At 40.2% G+C, this 22,504-nt stretch overlaps 1 protein-coding gene across 1 annotated transcript in view; it reads right to left on the reverse strand.

Moving 5' to 3' along the window:
- Positions 1–22,504, reverse strand: part of LOC126474518 (venom carboxylesterase-6-like) — a 105,084-nt gene that overhangs the window by 36,586 nt on the left and 45,994 nt on the right. The window contains exon 4 of the mRNA XM_050101990.1: positions 17,951–18,156. Coding sequence (XP_049957947.1) covers positions 17,951–18,156 — 206 coding nt within the window. The remainder of the gene's footprint in view (positions 1–17,950; positions 18,157–22,504) is intronic.

The raw sequence follows: 22,504 nt of genomic DNA on the forward strand, positions 1-22,504 counted from the left end.
AATTTGTTTGGCGATGACGGCGGGCATTGGCAGAACCTGTGCGGTATAACTGACTTTGGAAGTAATGGAGACGTTCGAGAGAGACACTCGTTGAATTTCATTTAGTTGCCTAATACTGTGTGTCCGTACACTAGCGCGTATGGTAGTGAATACTTGTCTATAGTTGGTCGCAATAGTTTGACGTATAATTTTTCGGAAATCAACGCCTAGACACTTGAAGGCTGTGAGCTCACGTAACTGACCTTGTGTGCGCATGCCAATGCCACGTGCGATACTCAATATGCCGGACTTGGTTTTGTTCAACTTTGCGGCCGACGCTTTTTCGTATTTATCAATTATTAACATCGCCGTCTCGATTTCTGTCATAGTCATAACAAGAAATCCAACATTATCCGCATAAACTTGACAAATTATTTTGTTTCCTCGTGTTTGTAATCCTTGTAACCGTTGAGTCAAGGTAGCAAGTAAGGGTTCTATGGCCAAGGCAAAAAGTGGCATGGACAACGGACAACCTTGCCTGACGGAACTTGCGATCTCTATTGGCCGGCTAGGCTGTCCATTGATGTTTATCCTTGAGGAACTATTCGTTACCAAACGCCGTATGACGTCAACGAATCTCGGGGGAAAGCCCATTGCATCCATCGTTTTCAGGAGGTAAGAGTAGCTGATCCTGTCGAAGGCTCTATCAAAATCTAACGACACGATGCCACATTGTAGTCGGCACACTTCCGCTATGGAAATTATGTCGCGGTAGTTGGACAGTGTCTGTTGAATTTTTCTACCCTTGCCCACACTAGACTGATATGGTCCGGTAACACTGGTCATTACATGTTTAAGTCTGTGGGCTAAGAGCCGCGTAAAATTTTTATAATCACTGTTCAGCAGTGTGATTGATCTCAAGTTTCCAATTTTCTTGCCAGCCGAGTATTTTGTGGTTAATACTATGATCCCTTCTCGAAAATCTTTTAGTATCTCCTGACTGAGTGTCAGAAGTTCATTACAGATGCCTATAATTCTATGTTTGATATGGCCCCAAAAGACTTGATAAAACTCTGCTGGTATTCCGTCGGCTCCAGGGGATTTATTTTTTGCACTTTGATAAACAGCATACTCTACATCGTCTTCGGTTGCCTCCGCAATTAGAGCGTCCGCGGACGCGGTACTAACTCTTCCTTGCAGGTTGGCCAGTAAATCATCCTGTGCTTGTTCGTCTACTACCTTAGCTGAAAACAAGTTGTCGAAATGGGTAAGGATTGCTGCTTTTATTTCGTTATGCATTGTCAAGGTGGTTCCATTCTCAGTTTTAAGCTCCGTCAGTATTTTTCGGAATCCTCTGTTAGTTTCACGAATCACGTGATAGACCGAAGTAGCTTTTTTTTGTGCTGTAGTCTCTGCTCTTGACCTTATTTGGTAACCTTCAAGCTGTTGTCGCCGTAACGTCAGTATTTTTGCCTGGACTTTTTTAATTCGTTCATGGTTCCCAATAGCTGATGCACCTTGCAGGTAGATTTCTCGGAGACAGTGAAAGTAAAATTCTATTGTTCTTTTGTGCCAAAAGCTCTTCTCCCGGGAGCAGTTGATGAAACATCGACGGATCCCAGGTTTGGCGCATTTAAGCCACCAATCCATGGTCGAGGTGTAGGAGGCGAGTTTGGTCTCGCAGGCTCTCCACGTTGTGAGAAAGGCTTAGCGACAGGCAGGGTCTTTTAAGTGTGAAACATTAAGTTTCCACAGCCCTTTATATCGACATGTTCGTTGTCGTTCCATATTTAATGTGCAGATATATGCAGCGTGGTCTGAAAAAACGGTTGGCCGAGCTTCAGATTGCAGAATGCGGTGTTTCAGATTGGGTGAGACGTATATCCGATCTAACCGGCTTGCTGAATGATTAGTGAGGTGAGTAAAGCCGGGTGCAGCTCCGTGCTTGTGCTCCCACGAATCAGTTAAACGGAGGTCGGTTACGATCCGTTCCAGTTCTGGCGATTTGTTAAAGTTCGGAGTTTGGTCTTTGGCATGAATGACACTGTTAAAGTCGCCTCAAAGGATGGTATTGTTGCAGCGTACACCAAACAATGGAACAATTCCTTCCTTAAAAAATTTGCTCTTTGGCGACGATTGGTAGAACCAGATGGGGCATAGACATTAATGATCCTCGCGGTCTGGAAGGTGCCGGCAGTACCTCTGCCGTTAGGCAGTTTTTCTATGTCTTTAATTATGATGCCCTCTTTGAAAATAAATGCAGTACCCAAGTCACATCCGATTGCAGGATTGACTATAGCATTATACCCCTGTATGAAGTCAAGTTTGATGTTTGCTACTTCTTGTAACAACAATATGTCCACATCAGAGGCAAATAGGAAATCTTTTAAAGTTTGTAAATTAAAGACGCTCCATATTTTGTTGATATTCAGCGTGGCGATCTTATAGGCCTGCAACGGAACTACGTTCGCCAAAACGGGAGTATCTTTAGGAAAACCTCGAACAACAAATCACATCGAAAAAACATCAAGAAATCTGATCTGATAGACATACGGACACAAGTCAGTACGCTGTTCAGTTTAGAAATATTCATGGCTCGGGAAGGGATCAGTCGGCTTCTCTTTGTCTGGGGCAGTATCTGCCGCGGAGTTGACATTCATAATGATGTCATCTTGTTTGGTGGCGATCGTGGCGACTGTAACGGTCCCTGTGGTGTCCATAATTGTTTCCTCCGCGGTAGTTTCTTCGACATCGTCGGCCCACGAAGTCAACCGATCTCCCATTTGCTCGTCATTCAGTGTTTCACTATGGTCAGGTTGATTCTGGTGACCTTTATCGTCGGGTCGAGAAAATGCTACGCCATCTATATGCAAACCGACAGAACCGGACACATTGCCCAGGACCAAGGGGTCTTATTTAGCTGACTGCTGATTACATGTCAAGTTCTCAGATGCAGACTGACGTATTTTGCCCCCTATTTGCTTCGCCCGTTCACGCAACTGTGGTGCAGTCTGTTCTGCACCTTGGCGCGCGATTCTCCGTTTTTTAGATTTCTTGGGAGAGGCGCCTCTTTGTGGACTTTGGTCAATACCTGAAGAAGCCTCAGGTGGCCAAGTCGCACTACTAGAAGTGGCCGTTGCCAGGTCTGTTTTCATAGCTCCCGAGAGGCGAAGGTCAGTTGCTGAAGAAGCTTCAGGATGCGGAGTAGCACCACTAGAAGCCAAGTCTGTTTCCCTTGCACCTGGTAGGCTTTCGACATCTAAAGAAGTGTCAGGATGCAGAGGAGCACGACTCGAGGCGACCGAGGCCGCGTCCGTATCCATTGCCTCATTGTGCGGTTCCACAGTGACAAAGGCAGGAGCAGCTACTTCTTCCGAGGGGGGTTGGTGTTCTACAGATGTTACACTTGAGTCGGTCGGTGTGTCGGTCGCTTGTGGGTCGTTACTCGTAGTAACTTCGGGGGGCGCAGTACCACCTACAAGACCGCGCGTCACGGCTACGTATGACAGGGGCAGTGTTGACATAGCAGAGGGTCTAGAGGCATCGCCGGCAGGCAGTTGCGCCACCCGCCTTTGAAGACATTCAGCACGAACGTGGCCTGGTAAGTTGCAAACAGCACATGTTTTCGGTTGATCATCGTACATCACAACAGCCATACAACCGCAGACGTTTATAAATGACGGAATGTGTTTCTGCAATTCGACTTTTAATTGGCGCACACCATTAAAAACAGGGAATTTGTGTGCAGCAGACCACCGTTCGGCAATATTACTCAAAACTTTACCGTATGGAGAAATAACAGCATTGATCTGGTCACATGTTATTTCGAAGGGAATTTCAAAGACGCGTACGGTTCGAATACCTAGACCGGCATGTGCAACGATAACCTCCCCAACATTGCCGTCAGAATGTTTAAATTTCATGACGCCACCACAGGATTGAACTATTCTTTCACACAACTCCGAACTGGCAAGTTTGGCAAAAACCACACTGTTCATAATCGAAAAATGGATACCGACAATATCATCAATTCCTATGTTAACATCAACTTCTAACCACTGTTCCACATCAAATGATTTCGGTCGAGCAAAGTTGCGATCAAACGTAAATTTAAGTGTGTCTTTTCGTTGTGGTTGAGACATCTCTTAATGCGTTTCCAATGCTACAAAAACACTATAGACAACGACGCGCTGCAGCAAGAGCAGAGGCTTACCACGCGGAGCTAACGCAGCGCAGCGCACAGCACGGCACGTCCGACCTCCAGCGCAGCCGCCGGCTGACTGCGCCATCTGAGCCACCCAAGCACGACCCACTCCCCGTCCTCACAGCTTTACTTGTACCAGTACTCGTCTCCTACCTTCCAAACTTTACAGAAGCTCTCCTGCGAAGGTAAAGGTCCCGAGTTTCCAGTCTCGGTCGGGCACACAGTTTTAATCTGCCAGGAAGTTTCATATCAGCGCACACTCCGCTGCAGAGTGAAAATCTCATTCTGGAAACATCCCCCAGGCTGTGGCTAAGCCATGTCACCGCAGTATCCTTTCTTTCAGGAGTGCTAGTTCTGCAAGGTTCGCCGGAGAGCTTCTGCAAAGTTTGGAAGGTGGGATACGAGATACTGGCAGAAGTAAAGCTGTGATAACCGGGCGTGAGTCGTGCTTCGGTAGCTCAGATGGTAGAGCACTTGCCCGCGAAAGGCAAAGGTCCCGAGTTCGAGTCTCGGTCGGGCACGCAGTTTTAATCTGCCACGAAGTTTCAGGTACAAGAGTGTTAGTTCTGTGTTTTCACTGAACTGTGAGAGACTGGGGCACTGCTCAGTAGCCATGCCTCATCTGAACGTGCGAATGAACAGAGTGAGGATGAAATAGGATACTTACTCATGAGGTAGAATACAGTCCTGCAACAAGAAAACGCAGAATTTCTAAGCGCATCGTAGTTACACTTACACAATATGGAGTACATTACGTCATCACGACTTCTGTCCTTAACATTAACAGCAGAGGAAAGCGAAGAGGGACGATTTGTATTTTTGGCTGCCTAATTTCAGATACTGTTTACTGATCAAGGCAATTTACTCGTAACAGTATCAATAAGACATAACGGTAAACTGAGAAAACTCAAATGTCTTTGACAACAGAAACTCCAAGAAAGCTCCTCTGTGGAGTGGTCTGATAGTCAATGGACTGGGGCTGTTGTGTTACCGCTGTAGGTTACGGCGTCATTATCTAGACTATTTATTTTCAAGTCGAGTTCCGTAGGACCAAATTGAGGAGCAAATCTCCAAGGTCATGGAACGTGTCAGTACATGAAATTACAACATAAAAGTAATAACAGATAAAAATAAAACTTTTATCAACCCGAAAATGTCAAGCCATAGGTTTAAGTAAACGCAATCAACAATACAACAGGAATGAGCTTAATTTTTCAGGGAACTCCTCGACAGAATTGAAGGAGTGATCCATGAGGAAACTGTTCAGTTTCGATTTGAAAGCGCTTGTGTTACTGCTAAGATTTTTTAATTCTAGTGGTAGCGTATTGAAAATGGATGCAGCAGTACACTCCACACCTTTCTGCACAAGTCCGATCCAATTGCAGGTTTGATTTCTGCCAAGTATTAACTGAGTGAAAACTGTTTATTCTCGGGACTAAGCTAATATTGTTAACAAGAAATGACAGAAAGGAATATGTATATACATTGAGAGGCCAATGTCGAAACACCCAGACTCGTGAACAGAGGTCGACAAGAGGTTCGTGAACACACCACTTATTGCCCGAACCACCCGTTTCTGAGCCAAAAAATATTCTTTTCCAGTGGGAAGAATTACCCCAAAATATAATACCATACGTCATAAGCGTATGAAAATAAGTGAAGTAGACTATGTTTCGTGTCGAACGATCACTCACTTCAGATACCGTTCGAATAATAAAAATGGCAGCATTAAGTCTGTGAACATGATCCTGAACGTGGGCTTTTCAAGACAGTTTACTACCTATCTGAACACCTAGAAATTTGAACTGTTCAGTTTCACAAATCACATGCCCATGTGAAATTAAAACGCCAGATTTTGTTGAATTGTGTTTTAGAAACTGTAAAACTGAGTCCTACTGTGATTTCGCGTTAGTTTATTTTCTACAAGCCACAAACATATGTCATGAACCGCGCTGTTGGAAACCCAGCCAATTTTGCACACAACATCCTTAACTGCCAGGCTAGCGTCATCAGCAAACAGAAATATTTTAGGTTTTTCCATAATACTATAGTGTATATCATTTATATAAATAAGGAACATGGGTGGCACCAACACCGATCCCTGGGGCACTCCCAACTTGACAGTACCCCACTCAGATATAACATTACAGCCATTTTCAAAACTGTGAATAATATTTTGTGATCAGCACGATCAAACGCCTTAGTTAATTCAAAAAATATGCCTAGCGTTTGAAACCTTTTGTTTAATCCATCCAGTATCCTCATAGAGAAAGGAGAATATAGCATTTTCAATTGTTAAACGACTTCTAAAGCTGAACTTACATTTGATAGCAGATTGTGTGATATAAAATGATCGATTATCCTTACATACACAGCCTTTTCAATAACCTTTAGCAACCACTGATGGCATAGAAATAGGTCTAAAACTGTCTGTATTATTCTTTTCTCCATTTTTATAAAGCGGCTTTACTACTGAGTACTTAAACCGTACAGGAAACTGATCATTCCTATAGGAAAAATTACAAATATGGCTGAATGCAGGACTAACATGTGCAGCACAATACTTCAATATTCTGCTGGGCACTCCAGCATAACCATGAGAATCCTTAGTCTTCAGTGGCTTAATTTTTGACTCAATCTCGCCCGTATCTTTACCATAGAGGAGTATTTCAGACATCAATCTCGGAAAGGCATTTGCCAAGAAAGTTATATGATTCCCTGTAGAAACTAAATTTTTATTTAATTCACCAGCAATACTCAGAAAGTGATTGCTAAATACTGCACAAATATCCGATTTATCAGTAACAGAAATATTTTTTCTACGAACTGACTTTACACCGCCGAGCTTGTGCTGCTTACCAGACACTTCCTTCAGAACTGACCATATTGTTTTAATTTTATCCTGTGAATTAACTATCCTATTTGCGTACCACATAATCTTTGCCTTCCTAATAACATTTTAAGCACGTCACAGTACTGTTTGTAATGGCCTACTGTAGCTAGATTGTGGCTACTTCTAATATTGTGATATAATTCCCGCTTTTTTCTACACGATATCTTTATCCCACTAATCAGCAACCCAGGCTGCCTTCTATTGCTAGTACTCCGTTTAGAACGGGCTAATGGGAAGCAACTCTTAAAGAGCATGAGAAATGTGTTAAGGAAAGCACTACATTTGTCATCCATGTTATCGGCACTATAAACATACTGCCACTCTTGCTCTTTGTCGACATCTAAAAAAACTCTCTATTGCTTTTGGATTAACTTTCCTACATAGTTTGTAATTATATGTGACATTTGTTTGAATACAAAAGGCCTTTAGTGTTAAAATTTGTACATCATGGTCTGAAAGGCTCTTCACCCTTTTACGAACAGAATGCCCATGTAGTAATGAAGAATGTATAAAAATATTGTCTATGGCTGTGCTATCGTTCCTTTGCACCCTAGTTGGAAATAAATACAGTCTGCATCAGATCATATGATATTAGGAAATCTACCAATATTCTTTTTTTGCATAATCATATACAAAATTAATACTGAAGTCACCACATATAACTAATTTCTGGTACTTTCTACCAAGTTAATCAAGAACCCTCTCTAACTGGAGCAGAAATATTCTGAAGTCAAAGTTAGAGGACCTATAAACAACGAGCTTCAAGCATTATTTGGCTACAAGGATGGTTATATTAATGCAGCATTAATGGGCCTCTTGCACATTCTAGTTCTCAGGTGTCATGTCATCTAAACATAACATTCTCCGGAAGATGGATCAGCAGAAATGATAGCGTTTCCTGGCCTTAATCCTTTCAATTTTTACCTTTAGTGATGGATGAAAGGCGAAGCCTGCAGAGAAAAAAAAAAAAAAAAAAGGAATCACATGAGACGATTTGAAGGTTCCGGTAATGAATGTTGCTGTTCTCATACAAGAACGTCAACACAACGTCAGAATAGGTACACGTGCTGTTGTCAAGGGAATTCGAAAGTTCACTGAAGTGGTAGGTGGCACTGTTTGTAAAAATCAGGGTTGAAGTTGATCCTCTGCCTTTGCTTAACACCTTCTGTGAATATTTGTTTGGATTATTTTGTATCAGCTGTGTCTCTGTAACCAATAAAAACTCCCGATGTCATATGCGGAATTTTTTATACGAAATACTCTATCATATTATCTAATGAAACTGGGTAATTTTTTATTTCATACGTCCTTGTTGCATTGTGTAAAATTCATCTATAGTGGGTGACGGCTTCGGACCGACACGCTCATTCTCCAATCACTCAAACTGCTATTAACCGTAATTATTCATACCATATGGTGCTACAGACGCTAACAGCTTCTGTGCAGCAAAATAATCTCTGGGCGACAAATACCCTCATTGCTCCTAGCCTATGTGTGTGTTGCAACCGACTGATACAACCAACAACATGCCTATAAGATTATCTCTTGATATCTCCTGAAACACTTGCCTAATCGTAAATAACAAGGACCTGTTTCTACACACATGGGGGTCGCATTATCTGTCAGTTAGGAAAAACAGGAACAAAAACAGAACAGCTACAGAGCGATTAACATCTACTTACAACAGAGGAGGAGCATGGTGACAAAGGACATTTGAAACACATAGAAATCAATTTTTTTTTAACACTATATCAACAACATGCATGCTAAAAATGTCGCTTTATTCATGAAGTGAGAGATCAACGATACAAAGGATGATGCACACGAGGTCTGCGGAAAAAAATGAATAACCTTCTCAAAATCATATAAAACAGCAAATTTCAGTGGCGAAACTGGATGAGAATAGTAAAGGACCGACTTTGGCTTATTCTCTAATGGCGTACCAAGAAGATATAAAATGAAACAAAAAAATCAGTTCTCACAACAAATATTCACAGTTTCAGAAAGTTCCGTAATTAATACGAGTGCCCCAAGACAAATACTTATCCAAAGCACAAGAACCATAACAAAAACAACCAACTTTGATATACGTCACAACACAACATTCGCAGACCACTTTCACAACCACTCCTACATTCTAACATACATAAAAGCAACATGAATGTTCTCAAAACAGTTAGTATCAGAAACGTAACTGGAAACCAAGAGAAATCTTCTGCACAAAAAAAGGTTCAACCAAAAAACGAACCTTGCCAATCAGGTCAAATTGACAAAAGTGCAAGCAGCTAACTGACAGTTTAGGACAAAAAACACTACCACTAACAGCACAATAAATTATGCATCAGCAGATCGTCAAGAGACATAAAATTCCTGTAACCACACATTACCGTCTCTCCTTTTCCCTTAATATACGCAAGCGAGACAAATAAATAAGCACGTAGAACACAAGTAAATTTCAATCAAGTATTCCCGATCTCGTAATGCTTCAAATCATTGCATATAAAAACATGCAATAAGTTACAGAAAATGTGATGTCTTTCATTTTAGTAGTAGAACAGACATAATGTTTGGAATATAAGAGGACTATCTGAAAAATATCAGAACTGACTTAAAAAGTGGGCCGCTGCGAAGGATTCAATAAATACATCATGGACAAAAACGTAAGGTTGCAAGTTTTACCAGAGTTTAGATTTATTTTTAATTCTTAAATTTTAAGCTGTATTCATTATAAAAGTTGTAAGACTACTTAATAAACTAGAAAGAGAACTGATGAGAAGTTACTTCTAAAAAGATATGGACTTTTATATTACAAAATATTATTTTCTTATCAGACAGTGAAAAGTTTTGCTAGTGTTTCCGTGCAAATATCCTGTCTTCTGTTCACGATTCCTCTGCCCCTCTATGGTGTTCTAAATTGATGTTCAAAATCGTTATTTACGTTACTAAATCTTTCATATTATATCACCAATACTGACTGCACGCATTTTATGTCTTGTTTTCATATTAAACGGGTTCCCAGGGTAAATGCTATCACGTAAACACAAACGCGTCAAGTGATTATTCCTTTTTTTCTTAACAAATGTTCAAGATAAAAATTCTGAGAAAGAGTAGCCTAACTTCTCCATGGCAAACGAGGAATTTTTGATGGGATAACCTATAATTTACGATTGAAATTAAGTTGTCATTACCTTTACTCACTTATGGTGGTGACAAATGGTATCTGCCCGACATGGAGACTGTAGACTAATACTCTAGGACAGAGGAACATTTTAAAGGCGTTATATCGGATAGTTATTATTGTGATTAACTTGTCATGGACATGCAGAATTTTTTGAAACGCGTCATGTTTGCTGTTGACTGTAGAAAATTAATTGTTTTACTTCACAATTGCAATTTCTGCCTTCCGGTCAGTATCAAGTGACACTTCAAGAGCTAAAAAATATACAAAGCACAGGCTGTATATACAGAACCGCACGAACAAGCCATCAGACAGTAGTACATTACAAAAATTATGAAAATAACATTACATACATTTTACTTCAGCACATGTTGGATGTCAGATAATGCTGTGTAATAAGTTACATAAGGGTTCTTGACAGTTTATATTCAACTGCAACTTTGGTACATGATAATGAGGGAGGATCAAGTGCACGCCAATACATTTTATATTTGTAATTTCGTTTTATCTTCAGAGTGTGTCTTGTCTTATACAATCTATTGTAACAGCGCATCATAATATGGTGCAATTCCTCTACACTTTTTTCTCGATAACTTTTTAAGCACCCTGAAATTGTATTACTACAAGAACACAATTTTTACGTAATTGTAGTAAATTTCTCATGTTAAAGCTTAGTAAAAAGACGCATCCTGTATGTACGGGGTGGCAGCCTCTTATGTACTTCCTTGTTTTGCAGCACTTCACTATAGGCTGTAACACGGAGAAGCATATTGTGCATTCAGTATTTTTTTTTTCATTTGTTGCAATGTAGTTGCAAAGAAATTGATATGTAAGATGACTGTTTCCATGTTCTGCACGAGTACACAAGACAATGTAGGGTTCTTGGGGCAGATAACATACGTATTTACACACCATTCTTTTATAAATAAATCTTTCAATCCTGTTCCCTTGTACCTTATAACTATACTATCACATAGTTTTCACGAGGTGTAAAATGGTGTCATGACACGAAACATACTTGTTACCGCTGAATTCTATCATCTCTGACAAGTGCACAGAAGATATACCTATTTGTGTGAAGGATCTTAACAGTGATAACAGTTTACGTAATTTACTTCATTTCACGATGTACAGAGCTTCGTTTTTTGACGATACTGTTTCCCTACACTGAAAAAACTAAGCTCCGGCGATAAAATGTGCACCTTCCTCCATGTGGATCCTCTACACTCTCTTCACATTTTGACGACAACCATAGGCTTTCCCCCTATCGCCACTCCACATGAGGGCTCCCCCTCTGTCTCCCTCTTCATTCTACTCCCTCCCTTCCTGTCCGGATTCCACGGTCCTACCTACACACCAGATTCGTCCTTCATTCCGTCTTTCCCTATACCCACCTTACCGCCCACCGCCTCTCTCTATAGATCAGATACCATCCAGCGGCTTCTATATTTATGGCGACAATCATCCAAATGTTTAAACTCTTCTCCACCTAGCGTAGGTCCTTAAGGATTTTCGTGAAAGTGCAGTGCTTCATTTTAACGAATGTTCCTATTTTCTTTTTCCTTTTTAGCTGTCCACTTTTGTCTTTTTATCTTCACCTGTTAGACTTTCTATTTTCCTTTTAAAACTTTAAATTAAGTAAACCACTCCTTATATTTGTAATCACCGCTATATTGCATCTAAAAATGTTGTACATTTTTGCGTCCACGTATAAGCTTCGTCGTTTCTTCAGTAAATTTTGTAACTACTCTACGGAGAATAGCGAGAGATTGTACCGCTGGCAGACCATATCCCCCCATAACGGCTACGGGTATGAAATAACAATAACGAAAAGAAAGGTGACATGTACCTAAGTGGGAAGATTCCTGAAGTTTGACAAGTGCTGAAGCAAAATGTAAGTGGCGTTATTTTCACAATTTTTTAACGTAATAGTGTCTGATGATATTCTACGATGGTTATTTTTTAATGATGTTATAGGATGTGGCTAATATTTGTAAAGGCAAATGATATTTTGAAGAACTACGTTCCGAAAAACAGTTGTTATGCAATAGTATCTGTGTCTGCGATGGCTGCTCTGTGGAGTTGTAGAATATTTGACAGTCGGTAGTGGATAGCTGCGGTGTGCAGCAGGCGGGGTTATCTTTGGGAGTACAGTGCAATGCATGGGCGCACTTTTGGAACTATGTGAGTTGCAGATTTATTACGAGGAGCAATTATGATCCATGACAATGGTTGCATGGCATACGGACGTAAAAAGGTTTCGAAATGAAGCACATAGTATTATATGATGTGGTGAAACGATTGTTTTTATTTTTGTAGACTTGTATTTTTGGTCCACTCCACCCTCGTCACAGTCGAGTTATTTTGATAATTATTCTACTGACTGATATTCCGAGTTAATATACTGTAGCACGGAAGTTATTAGATTAAATTAATTTTCATATTAGGGTCTATAATTGTTTCCCTTGATTAGTTCCTTCCTAACTGAAGTTACAGGAATTAAATGTTGTGTTATTTGTTTCATTGGCATTCTGTGTCAAGATTATGAACCCAATTTACTGGACCAACTTTAGGTAGCAGTATTTTTGAGCTATTGCGGAGTCTTGCTGTGTTGCTGTTTCTGCCAGTACCTCATTTCGCAGGTGAGATTCATAATACGTGATTGTTTCGTTTCCTTTGTGCAATGTTGGTTCTGTCAGTTTCACTATTTTACCAAAGCCACATGTCAGTGCAGAAATTTTCGCGTGTTTAAGGTTACATTCTTATACAAGTTGACGTTACAGGTTTTTTCTTATCAGTTACTTTTTTTTAACCAGTTCGTACTGAGCAAGACTTCTGAATGTGAAATTATTTATTTGCTTATTTATTTTCTTATGAATGATACCGGCTTTCACACACAGATGATTCTTCTCTGTTTCATGTAAGTGATGTGGCTTTGAGCTCAGTATCACATTCAAGTGGTCAGTTCACATTCCCAGGTTTGTATTTACGATAACACACGAACTAGTAAAGGCTACTCACATACAACATACTTGTGCGACTCTGTACATACGTCTTGTGCTTCTTTTTCATAATTCTATTAGCTGTCCACCATGGATGAGCTGCAATTTCACTGGAAATTTCATCTGTTTCTTATTATGAAGAGTGAGTACTCGTAAAAAACTAGTGGCCAAACCCTTACTGACTCTTTTATACAAAAAAGAAGTGTCGACAGTCTTCACCCGCAATTCATGTTTCCGTCATTTACCTTTGAACTAAGGAAATCAGTTATGGTATATAATGATGCGATTCAGCGAAGCATCGTCAAACATAGCTATTTCGGTTGTTTACTATAGTGTTGTGTTTTGTCTAATAAAATGGAGGGAGGGGCACACGCTGTTTAAATCTATCAGTCATCAGTTTAGATTTCAGTCATTTGTAAAGAAATGTTGTAATTGTGATTCGTGTGATTCGTGATTTCCTGTCAAAAAGGTCACAGTTCGCAGTAATAGACGGAAAGTCATCGAGTAAAAAAGAAATAATATCCGGCGTTCCCCAAGGAAATGTAATAAGCTCTCTTTTGTTCCTGATCTATATTAACGACATAGGAGACAATCCAAGTAGCCGCCTTAGATTGTTCGCAGATGATGCTGTCATTTACCGTCTTTTAAAGTCATCAGATGACCAAAACGAATTGCAAAATGGTTTAGATAAGATATCTGTATGGTGCGAAAAGTGGCAATGGACCCTGAATAAGGAAAAGTACTAAAAAATATCCGCTAAATTTCGATTACGCGATAAGTCACACAAATCTGAAGGCTGTAAATTCGAGTAAATACTTAGGAATTACAATTACAAATACCCTAAATTGGAACTGGAACGATCACATAGATAATGTTGCGGGTAGAGCCAACCAAAGACTGCGACTCAATGACAGATCACTTAGAAGGGGCAACAAGTCTACTAAAGATACTGTTTACACCACGCTTGTCCGCCCTATTCTGGAGGATTGCTGTGCGGTGTCTGATCCGCATCAGACGGGACTGACGGACGACATCGAAAAAGTGCAAAGAAGGGCAGCTCCTTTTGTATTATCGCAAAGTAGGGGAGATAGTGCCACAGACATGGTACGTGAATAGGAGTGGCAATCATTAAAGTAAAGGTGTTTTTCGTTGCGACGGGATCTTCTCATGATTTCAATCACCAGTTTTCTCCTCCGATTACGAAAACATTCTGATGGCACCCATCTACATAGGGAGAAATGATCATCATGATAAAATAAGAGAAATCAGGGCTCACACGAAAAAATTTAAGTGCTCCTTTTTCCCGCTTGCCGTTCGAGAGTGGTACGGTAGAGAGACAGCATGGAGGTGGATCATCGTATGCTCTGCCAGGCACTTTATTGTGAACAGCAGAGTAACCAATTAGATGTAGATGTAGATGTTGTTGTGGTGGTTTTCAGTCTAAAGACTGGTTTGATATAGGCTTTAATGCAAACGCGATGATTTCGTCCGACAACATTCCGACAATCGTAAGACAAACAGCAAAGACAACAGTAGAAACGTCCGATATCTTCCTCGCGAAAGAAATCCTGAGCTGTTCACCAAGTTCCGGTAAGGTCGTGATAACCTCCGCGTCGACTTCAGGGACCCTTTGCTCTTCGAGTTTCTCGAGCGTGGAACCAAAATCAAAGTGCAACTCTTTGAAGAAACTTCTGAGAGATTGTATCACGGCATCAAGTCAAAACGTCCAGGAATGCCGTCGGGCGAATGATTCTTGTTGTAGGATAACTCCCGCCCCCGACTACCAATCGATGGGTGGCTCACTTCTAAGTTGTCGATGGGAAACACTGCAACATTCTCCGTATAACCCGGATCTTTCATTGTGTTCACATCTTCACCGACCTGAAGAAAGACGCGCGTGGACGTCGGTTTCAATCGGACGAGGAAGTCAAGAGTGGTTACGGTAGTGATGTCATCAGCGGCCGATCGCGTTCTACGCAACGCCAATTAATCGTTTCGTCTTCCAGTAGGATAAATGTCTTCGTAGGTGGTAATTACTTTTGAATAGCATCATTCAGTGGCCCTGCTGTGGCGGGTTTTCGGTTTTCATTTGATTCCCGTCATATGATAACACATGCAGCACCGTGGAGTGACAATACGCACGCTTTACACGATCAACGAGTGGATATACACTACTTTCGTTGTACGCGAACGGCAACAGACGAAATCAGCTAGCCGCAGTTTAGAGGATTCTTTCCAGGATGTAGTTTTCACTCTCTTTCAAAACTTCCTGCCAGCTTAAAACTCAGTACCGCGTGAGGAAGGGGGGGAGGGGGGAGGGGACGAACCGACATCCTTTAGTAGAAGGGAAGTACTGACAGAAGTGAACTACGATGGGAGTTAGTGGTTCGTGCCTGCATAGCTAAGTTGGCACGATTTTTACCCGTGAAAGCCGAGGTTCTGCGTTCGTGGCACAGTCTGGTACACACTTTTAATCCGCCAATGAGTTTCATATAAACGTACTTTCCATTGGTGAGTGAAAGATTCACTCTGGTGGTAATCCCTTAGACTGTATCTATGGCTAGTACCTTGCCTTCCATGAGTGATAGTCCGTCAAAGGAGGCATTAGAGCTCCTGGGAAATATGGAAAGCAGAACCAGAGAGGTGCTGATAGATCTGAATTTCTAAGGGGGTGTCGTGAGACGTACTTTGCTAGCTCAGACGGTAAGACTTGTTCGTTAAACGCAATGTTCGGTTTCGTGGATCGGAAATGCACACACACTCTTCGAACATTTGATGCTGTGACGTTCGTTCACTGATTGTCTTCTCAAATATTTTAGTGCAGTTTTTATTTGTATTAGAAGTACGTTTAAATCAACTTTAAAAAGTTGCAAATTACTATTGAAATTTTTTAAAAAGCTATTATTCTGTTTTTTAAATAAAATATACAAAGTAAACAATTTTATAAAGTATACGTTATGTTCTTTAGAGGGATTTTTTTGACAGTTTACAGTTTTTTAAGTTAAAAACTAAATGATCTTGATTTGCATACTCGCCTCTATTATCGACCTAATATATGATACCACCAAACTAGGTGTACATGACCAGGATACGCATCCGAACAATTCCCACGATCTCTCGGACGGATGGATCACGATGTCTCCTGGACACTTCCCGTCTGTCGTGAAATCTACTCCGTGATCCTTCGACATCGTTATCAGGATTGAAGGGAGTGATGTGCGCTACTTGGTAAGTGTACCTTATTCAGTTCATTTAAAAATGTTGATTTTCTATTTCTTATCGGTACGATAAAAATACTTTTACATTTTCAATAATGATTTTCTGCAATGCCCTCTAAATGAAAATTAAAAACAATTCGTTACATGAAATTAAGCGAGATCTTCCAGAAATTGGCACTAGAAACAAGATTCTACAGGACAAAGGTGCATTCAAAACTTTATTCGAGAAGTATAACTTTGAAGCTAAACGCAAGTGTTACATTTGAGAGAACACGGGCAGATGAACGTAAGAAGAATCACAGTAAGAAGCTGAAATGGTTTTGGGTCAAACAGAAACATCTGCAAAATAAGGTCGAAAAGAAAACACGAAGAAGTAAAATGCAAGCAAGAAAATGAAGTAATAAATTTCATAATAATATTCAGTCATTAGTTGCGTAATCAGGAAGTTTATTTAGTTTTACCCGTTTCGATAGATTAATTTGATCTCCAGAACTTTAATATTAGCAGACGGCAATATCTTCTTCATAGAACACGGTGCCATGACGTAAAAAATGTACATATTGTAAATGATAATTGTAAACACATCATTGCTAACAGTTCTTCACAATGTACATAAATGTGATTCATTTACTGAAAATTATCATTGGTGTCCATAATTATCACATAAAATATGTAAACTATACGAAATATCATGGCAATATACTTCTGTGAAGACGACGAGACATCACTTAAATCAATACTAATCCTTTGAATATGACAGATTAATGAATTTGTTAAATTCGGTAAAACGAAATAAATTCCCTAACTGAGTAATTGACGAGAAAATTTTATTCTGAAATATATAGCTCAGTTGTCGATAAAATAGCAGCAATCAGTACCCCGAGCGAGGTGACGCAGTGGTTAGCAGGCTGGTTCAGATGGTTCAAATGGCTCTGAGCACTATGCGACTTAACTTCTGAGGTCATCAGTCGCCGAGAACTTAGAACTAATTAAACCTAACTAACCGAAGGACATCACACACATCGATGCCCGAGGCAGGATTCGAACCTGCGACCGTAGCGGTCGCTCGGCTCCAGACTGTAGCGCCCAGAACCGCACGGCCACTCCGGCCGGCTTAGCAGGCTGGGCTCGCAGCCAGGTGGATGACGGCTCTAATCAGAGTCGCACTATCCTGATTTTGGTTTCCAGTGAATTCCGTAAATCGGTCCAGGTAGATGCCGGGATGGTTGCTTTAAAACAATCTGAGATTGTGCTCCACCTCTACTGACCTCGATGTAGACGGGACATTAAACCCTAATCTTTCTTCTTTCATTCTAGCTACGATTAAAATAATGAACTAGTAAACTTAGAAGAAATGAGAAATCACACACATAACTGTCCAGGAATCAAGGTTGCTTTTATTTCATTATTTGCACCTAGTACTTGGCTTGAAATGGGAATAGGCCTTTAGCGTGCGTATAACAGATTGTGGCATACACGTACCTCGTCCGTTGTGAGAAGTGCGTCGTCCACCAGTAAGTCAGAGGCGTTGACAGAGCGCAGGTAATCCACGAGCTCCTGGGAGTCCTCCGTCTCCAACCCCAGCGCGGCGCCCAGCCTGAAGGCGTGGTAGCGGGCGTCCCTCGTCCCAGAGATCGAGGCCACCAGAGTGCCGCTCTCGTCGATGACCCTCGAGAAGAGGCCTGCAGCGAGAGAGAAAATATCACACTCGAGGGCAGATTTCTCCTCGTGCACTGCCTGCTCATACAGCGTAGGGTAGACGCACAGATATCTTGCGATACCCAGAAGCGGTAATTATATGTGGAATCGACATCCTGTCGTTGAGGTCTCGCTATAGTGAGAACTCAGAAGGCTATGGTACCATTTCTGCTGATATTAATATTCTGCCGGCCATCTAAAACTGTTAACTGAGATGATTAAAAACGTAACTCAGCTCTCCTAGATACAAAACAATACTGATCGGTATGCCAGCTCACTGGACGCAGAAGACAGCAAATTTTGCACCAAACGGCAGATTGGTTTAATAAATTTCTGTTGCTGTTTTATTCAGTTACACTGTGTCTGTCTTCCTAATGTTTTAGTAAAATAAGAAATCTTCAAACGGACTGGCATGGTTTGTTACTGATGTAAAATACACGGAGAGAATCTGAAGGAAGACTTATGGAAAGAGATTAGGAATAAAGCACGAAACTAGTGTTTTGGTTAAAATTACTTTTTTAATCGTTTTCTATTGGCTGTCAAGAAACTGCGTCCCTATTCCCTTAAATTTACACAAAGAAACTGGTTTCAACACCTATTTCTATAATTCACCCTTTCAAGTTCTGGAATCAAGCAATATTCTAGATATCCAATTATAGTTTCAGACAGGAAATATTTGTCGAAGAGTGTAGCAGTGCTGTCAACTATTGTGTGGCAGTTAATGCACGTACTGGAAGCAGTTTGTCATGGAAAGCCCGTGCTCCACAACGTCGGAACGGCAGTTCTCTTGTCCTTCGCTCAACTGGTAGCATATTCACAAATTGTCTCTCAGTTCGTTATACACACTCTTCCAGACAATTAGGATGCAAACTGCTCATTACACGAGAAGCAATTCGTAGAAGGACACATATGGTTTGCGGAACCTAAAAATGTAAAACAACCACAGATAAGCACTATTGTTCAGTTGTTTAAGAGAGTTAACGAGTGTTTTTATCTCAGAACGCAAGTGATTTTACAGAACATTGTAAGTTGTTGATGCGCAGTCAGGTATCACTCACAATGATTGTCGTTTGCGCGCATTCAAATTAATGTGAAGACATCAAATGTACAGGAACTAACAAATATTTCAATGGAAAATGATAATATCTGTGTCTAAATATGAACACAATGCTGTCTCTTTCGTCACTGTAAAATATAGAAGTGAATCGCCAAGTAACTGTAACATAAAGATTTTTCAAATATTTCTTTGATAGTAATTTCTCATAATTAGAGAGTGGTACTAGAGATCTGAATTTGCTTTAAAGAAAGTTTTAATAGCCAGGTTCACTTTCATTATTGTTTATTCCTGATGACCTTTTTAACAATTAAGAATGTCATGTTCTGAACTTCAGAAAACTTATTGTAATACGTCTTCCTTCATTATTACTGTATTACAAACGCCATGTTGACATTATTATGGACAGTATAAAACAGGATTGTCAGAAATAAGAACAATGCTGCTAAGGTGCTTTTTAACTGCATTGTTCTACTTATGACAAACCTGTTTTTATTTGTAATACACCTGTGTGGAATGTGCTACATGCTATTCACTGGTAATGTCAACATCGCATGTGTGACATAGTCATAATGGAACAGGACATATAACAACAACTTGTTTGGAGATCAAGAGATGAAAATTTTAACAGTTGAAACCGGTAATCAGGAATAAATAGCACTGAATGGAACCTTGGCTGTTAAAATTTTCTTCAAATATACTTTCTTTTGTTTCAATGGACAGAGTTTAGAAATCTTTTAGTGCTACTTTCTAAGCTATTAAATAGCATTAAAACTTAAATAATCATTTCTAAGCCATAAAATGCACCTGCTACAGAATTAATGAGCCAAGATGACCGAAATCCAAGTTAGACATAAAAGAGGAATTATGGACGTTTGGACCTGTGAAGGACTTCAGTGACCTATGTATCGCATCAGATTATAAACTTCACTATCTCCGACACAAAAAATTTCATTAAAACTGATAATCGGTTACCTGGTTTACAGCCATCATCAGATCTAAAAATTAAAAAAATATAAACAGAAAAAATATCGGTAGACCTATAACACAAAAAATAGACTCATTAATTCTGCGAATAAAATGAACTACTTATCTGAAGAACAGAATAGGTTGTGCTCATTTACAGATTTAGTGAAGTCCATATTGATTGGCGGTAGCTGCTAATCCTAGGAATAGAAGTTTGCTTTTCATGCTACTGAAATTTAGAAAAATACAACTTTTTAGGCTTGTTGTGTAACTAATATACGTTAATAGATAGTAACAATAGGTCTAAAAATATCTTTCACGAAGTACATAAAACTTCACAAATATTTTATACTAAAAACAAGACACAAGCTTAATCAATAAAGTTTAAAATAGGCATTGCGCACTTTTTAACTACGGACAATGAAACAAAACCTTGTTGATTGACTTTTTAACAACATCTGCGAAAGCATCACGACTGGGAACAAGAACGCTTAACCACCTTTTTATTTATTTTCTTTTTTTTTTCAGGACAGGCGAAGTACCATCAGATTCGTAAATAGCCATGTTGTTGTTGTTGTTGTTGTTGTGGTCTTCAGTCCTGAGACTGGTTTGATGCAGCTCTCCATGCCACTCTATCCTGTGCAAGCTTCTTCATTTCCCAGTACCTACTGCAGCCTACATCCTTCTGAATCTTTACCCTCCAAGCTTACCTCCAATACTAAATTGGTGATCCCTCGATGTCTCAGAACATGTCCTACCAACCGATCCTGTCTTCTAGTCAAGTTGTGCCACAAGCTCCTCTTCTCCCCAATTGTATTCAATACCTCCTCATTAGTTATGTGATCTACCCATCTAATCTTCAGCATTCTTCTGTAGCACCGCATTTCGAAAGCTTCTATTCTCTTCTTGTCTAAGCTATTTATCGTCCACGTTTCACTTCCATACATGGCTACACTCCATACAAATACTTTCAGAAACGACTTCCTGACACTTAAATATATACTGGATGTTAAGAAATTTTTCTTCTTCAGAAACGCTTTCCTTGCCACTGGCAGTCTATATTTTATATCCTCTCTACTTCGACCATCATCAGTTATTTTGCTCCCCAAGTAGCAAAAATTCTTTACTACTTTAACTGTCTCATTTCCTAATCTAATTCCCTCACCATCACCTGACTTAATTCGACTACATTCCATTATCCTCGTTTTGCTTTTGTTGATGTTCATCTTATACCCTCCTTTCAAGCCACTGTCCATTCCGTTCAATTGCACTTCCAATTCCTTTACTGTCTCTGACAGAATTACAATGTCATCAGCGAACCTCAAAATTTTTACTTCTTCTCCATGGATTTTAGTACCTACTCCGAACTTTTCTTTTGTTTCCTTTATTGCTTGCTCAATATACAGATTGAATAACATCGGGGTTAGGCTACAACCCTGTCTCACTCCCTTCCCAACCACTGCTTCACTTTCATACCCGTTGGCTCTTATAACTGCCGTCTGGTTTCTGTACAAATTGTAAATAGCCTTTCGCTCTCTGTATTTTACCCCTGCCGCTTTCAGAATTTGAAAGAGAGTATTCCAGTCAACATTGTCAAAAGCTTTCTCTAAGCCTACAAATGCTAGAAACGTAGGTTTGCCTTTCCTTAATCTCGTTTCTAAGATACGTCGTAGGGTCAGTATTGCCTCACGTGTTCCAACATTTCTACGGAATCCAAACTGATCTTCCCCGAGGTCGGCTTCTACCAGTTTTTCCATTCGTCTGTAAAGAATTCGCGTTAATATTTTGCAGCTGTGATTTATTAAACTGATAGTTCGGTAATTTTCACATCTGTCAACACCTGCTTTCTTTGGGGTTGGAATTATTATATTCTTCTTGAAGTCTGAGGGTATTTCGCCTGTCTCATACATCTTCCTCACCAGATGGTAGAGTTTTGTCAGGACTGGCTCTCCCAAGGCTGTCAGTAGTTCTAATGGAATGTTGTCTACTCCCGGGGCCTTGTTTCGACTCAGGTCTTTCAGTGCTTTGTCAAACTCTTCACGCAATATCATATCTCCCATTTCATATTCCTCTACATCCTCTTCCATTCGCATAATATTGTCTTCAAGTACATCGTCCTTCTATAGACCTTCTATATACTCCTTCCACCTTTCTGCTTTCCCTTCTTTGCTTAGTTTCCATCAAAGCTCTTGATATTCATGCAAGTGGTTCTCCTTTCTCCAAAGGTCTCTTTAATTCTCCTGTAGAGAGTATCTGTCTTACCCCGCGTGAGATAAGCCTCTACATCCTTACATTTGTCCTCTAGCCATCCG

The sequence above is a fragment of the Schistocerca serialis genome, chromosome 4 (assembly GCF_023864345.2).
Source record: "Schistocerca serialis cubense isolate TAMUIC-IGC-003099 chromosome 4, iqSchSeri2.2, whole genome shotgun sequence".
Lineage (NCBI taxonomy): Eukaryota > Metazoa > Arthropoda > Insecta > Orthoptera > Acrididae > Schistocerca > Schistocerca serialis.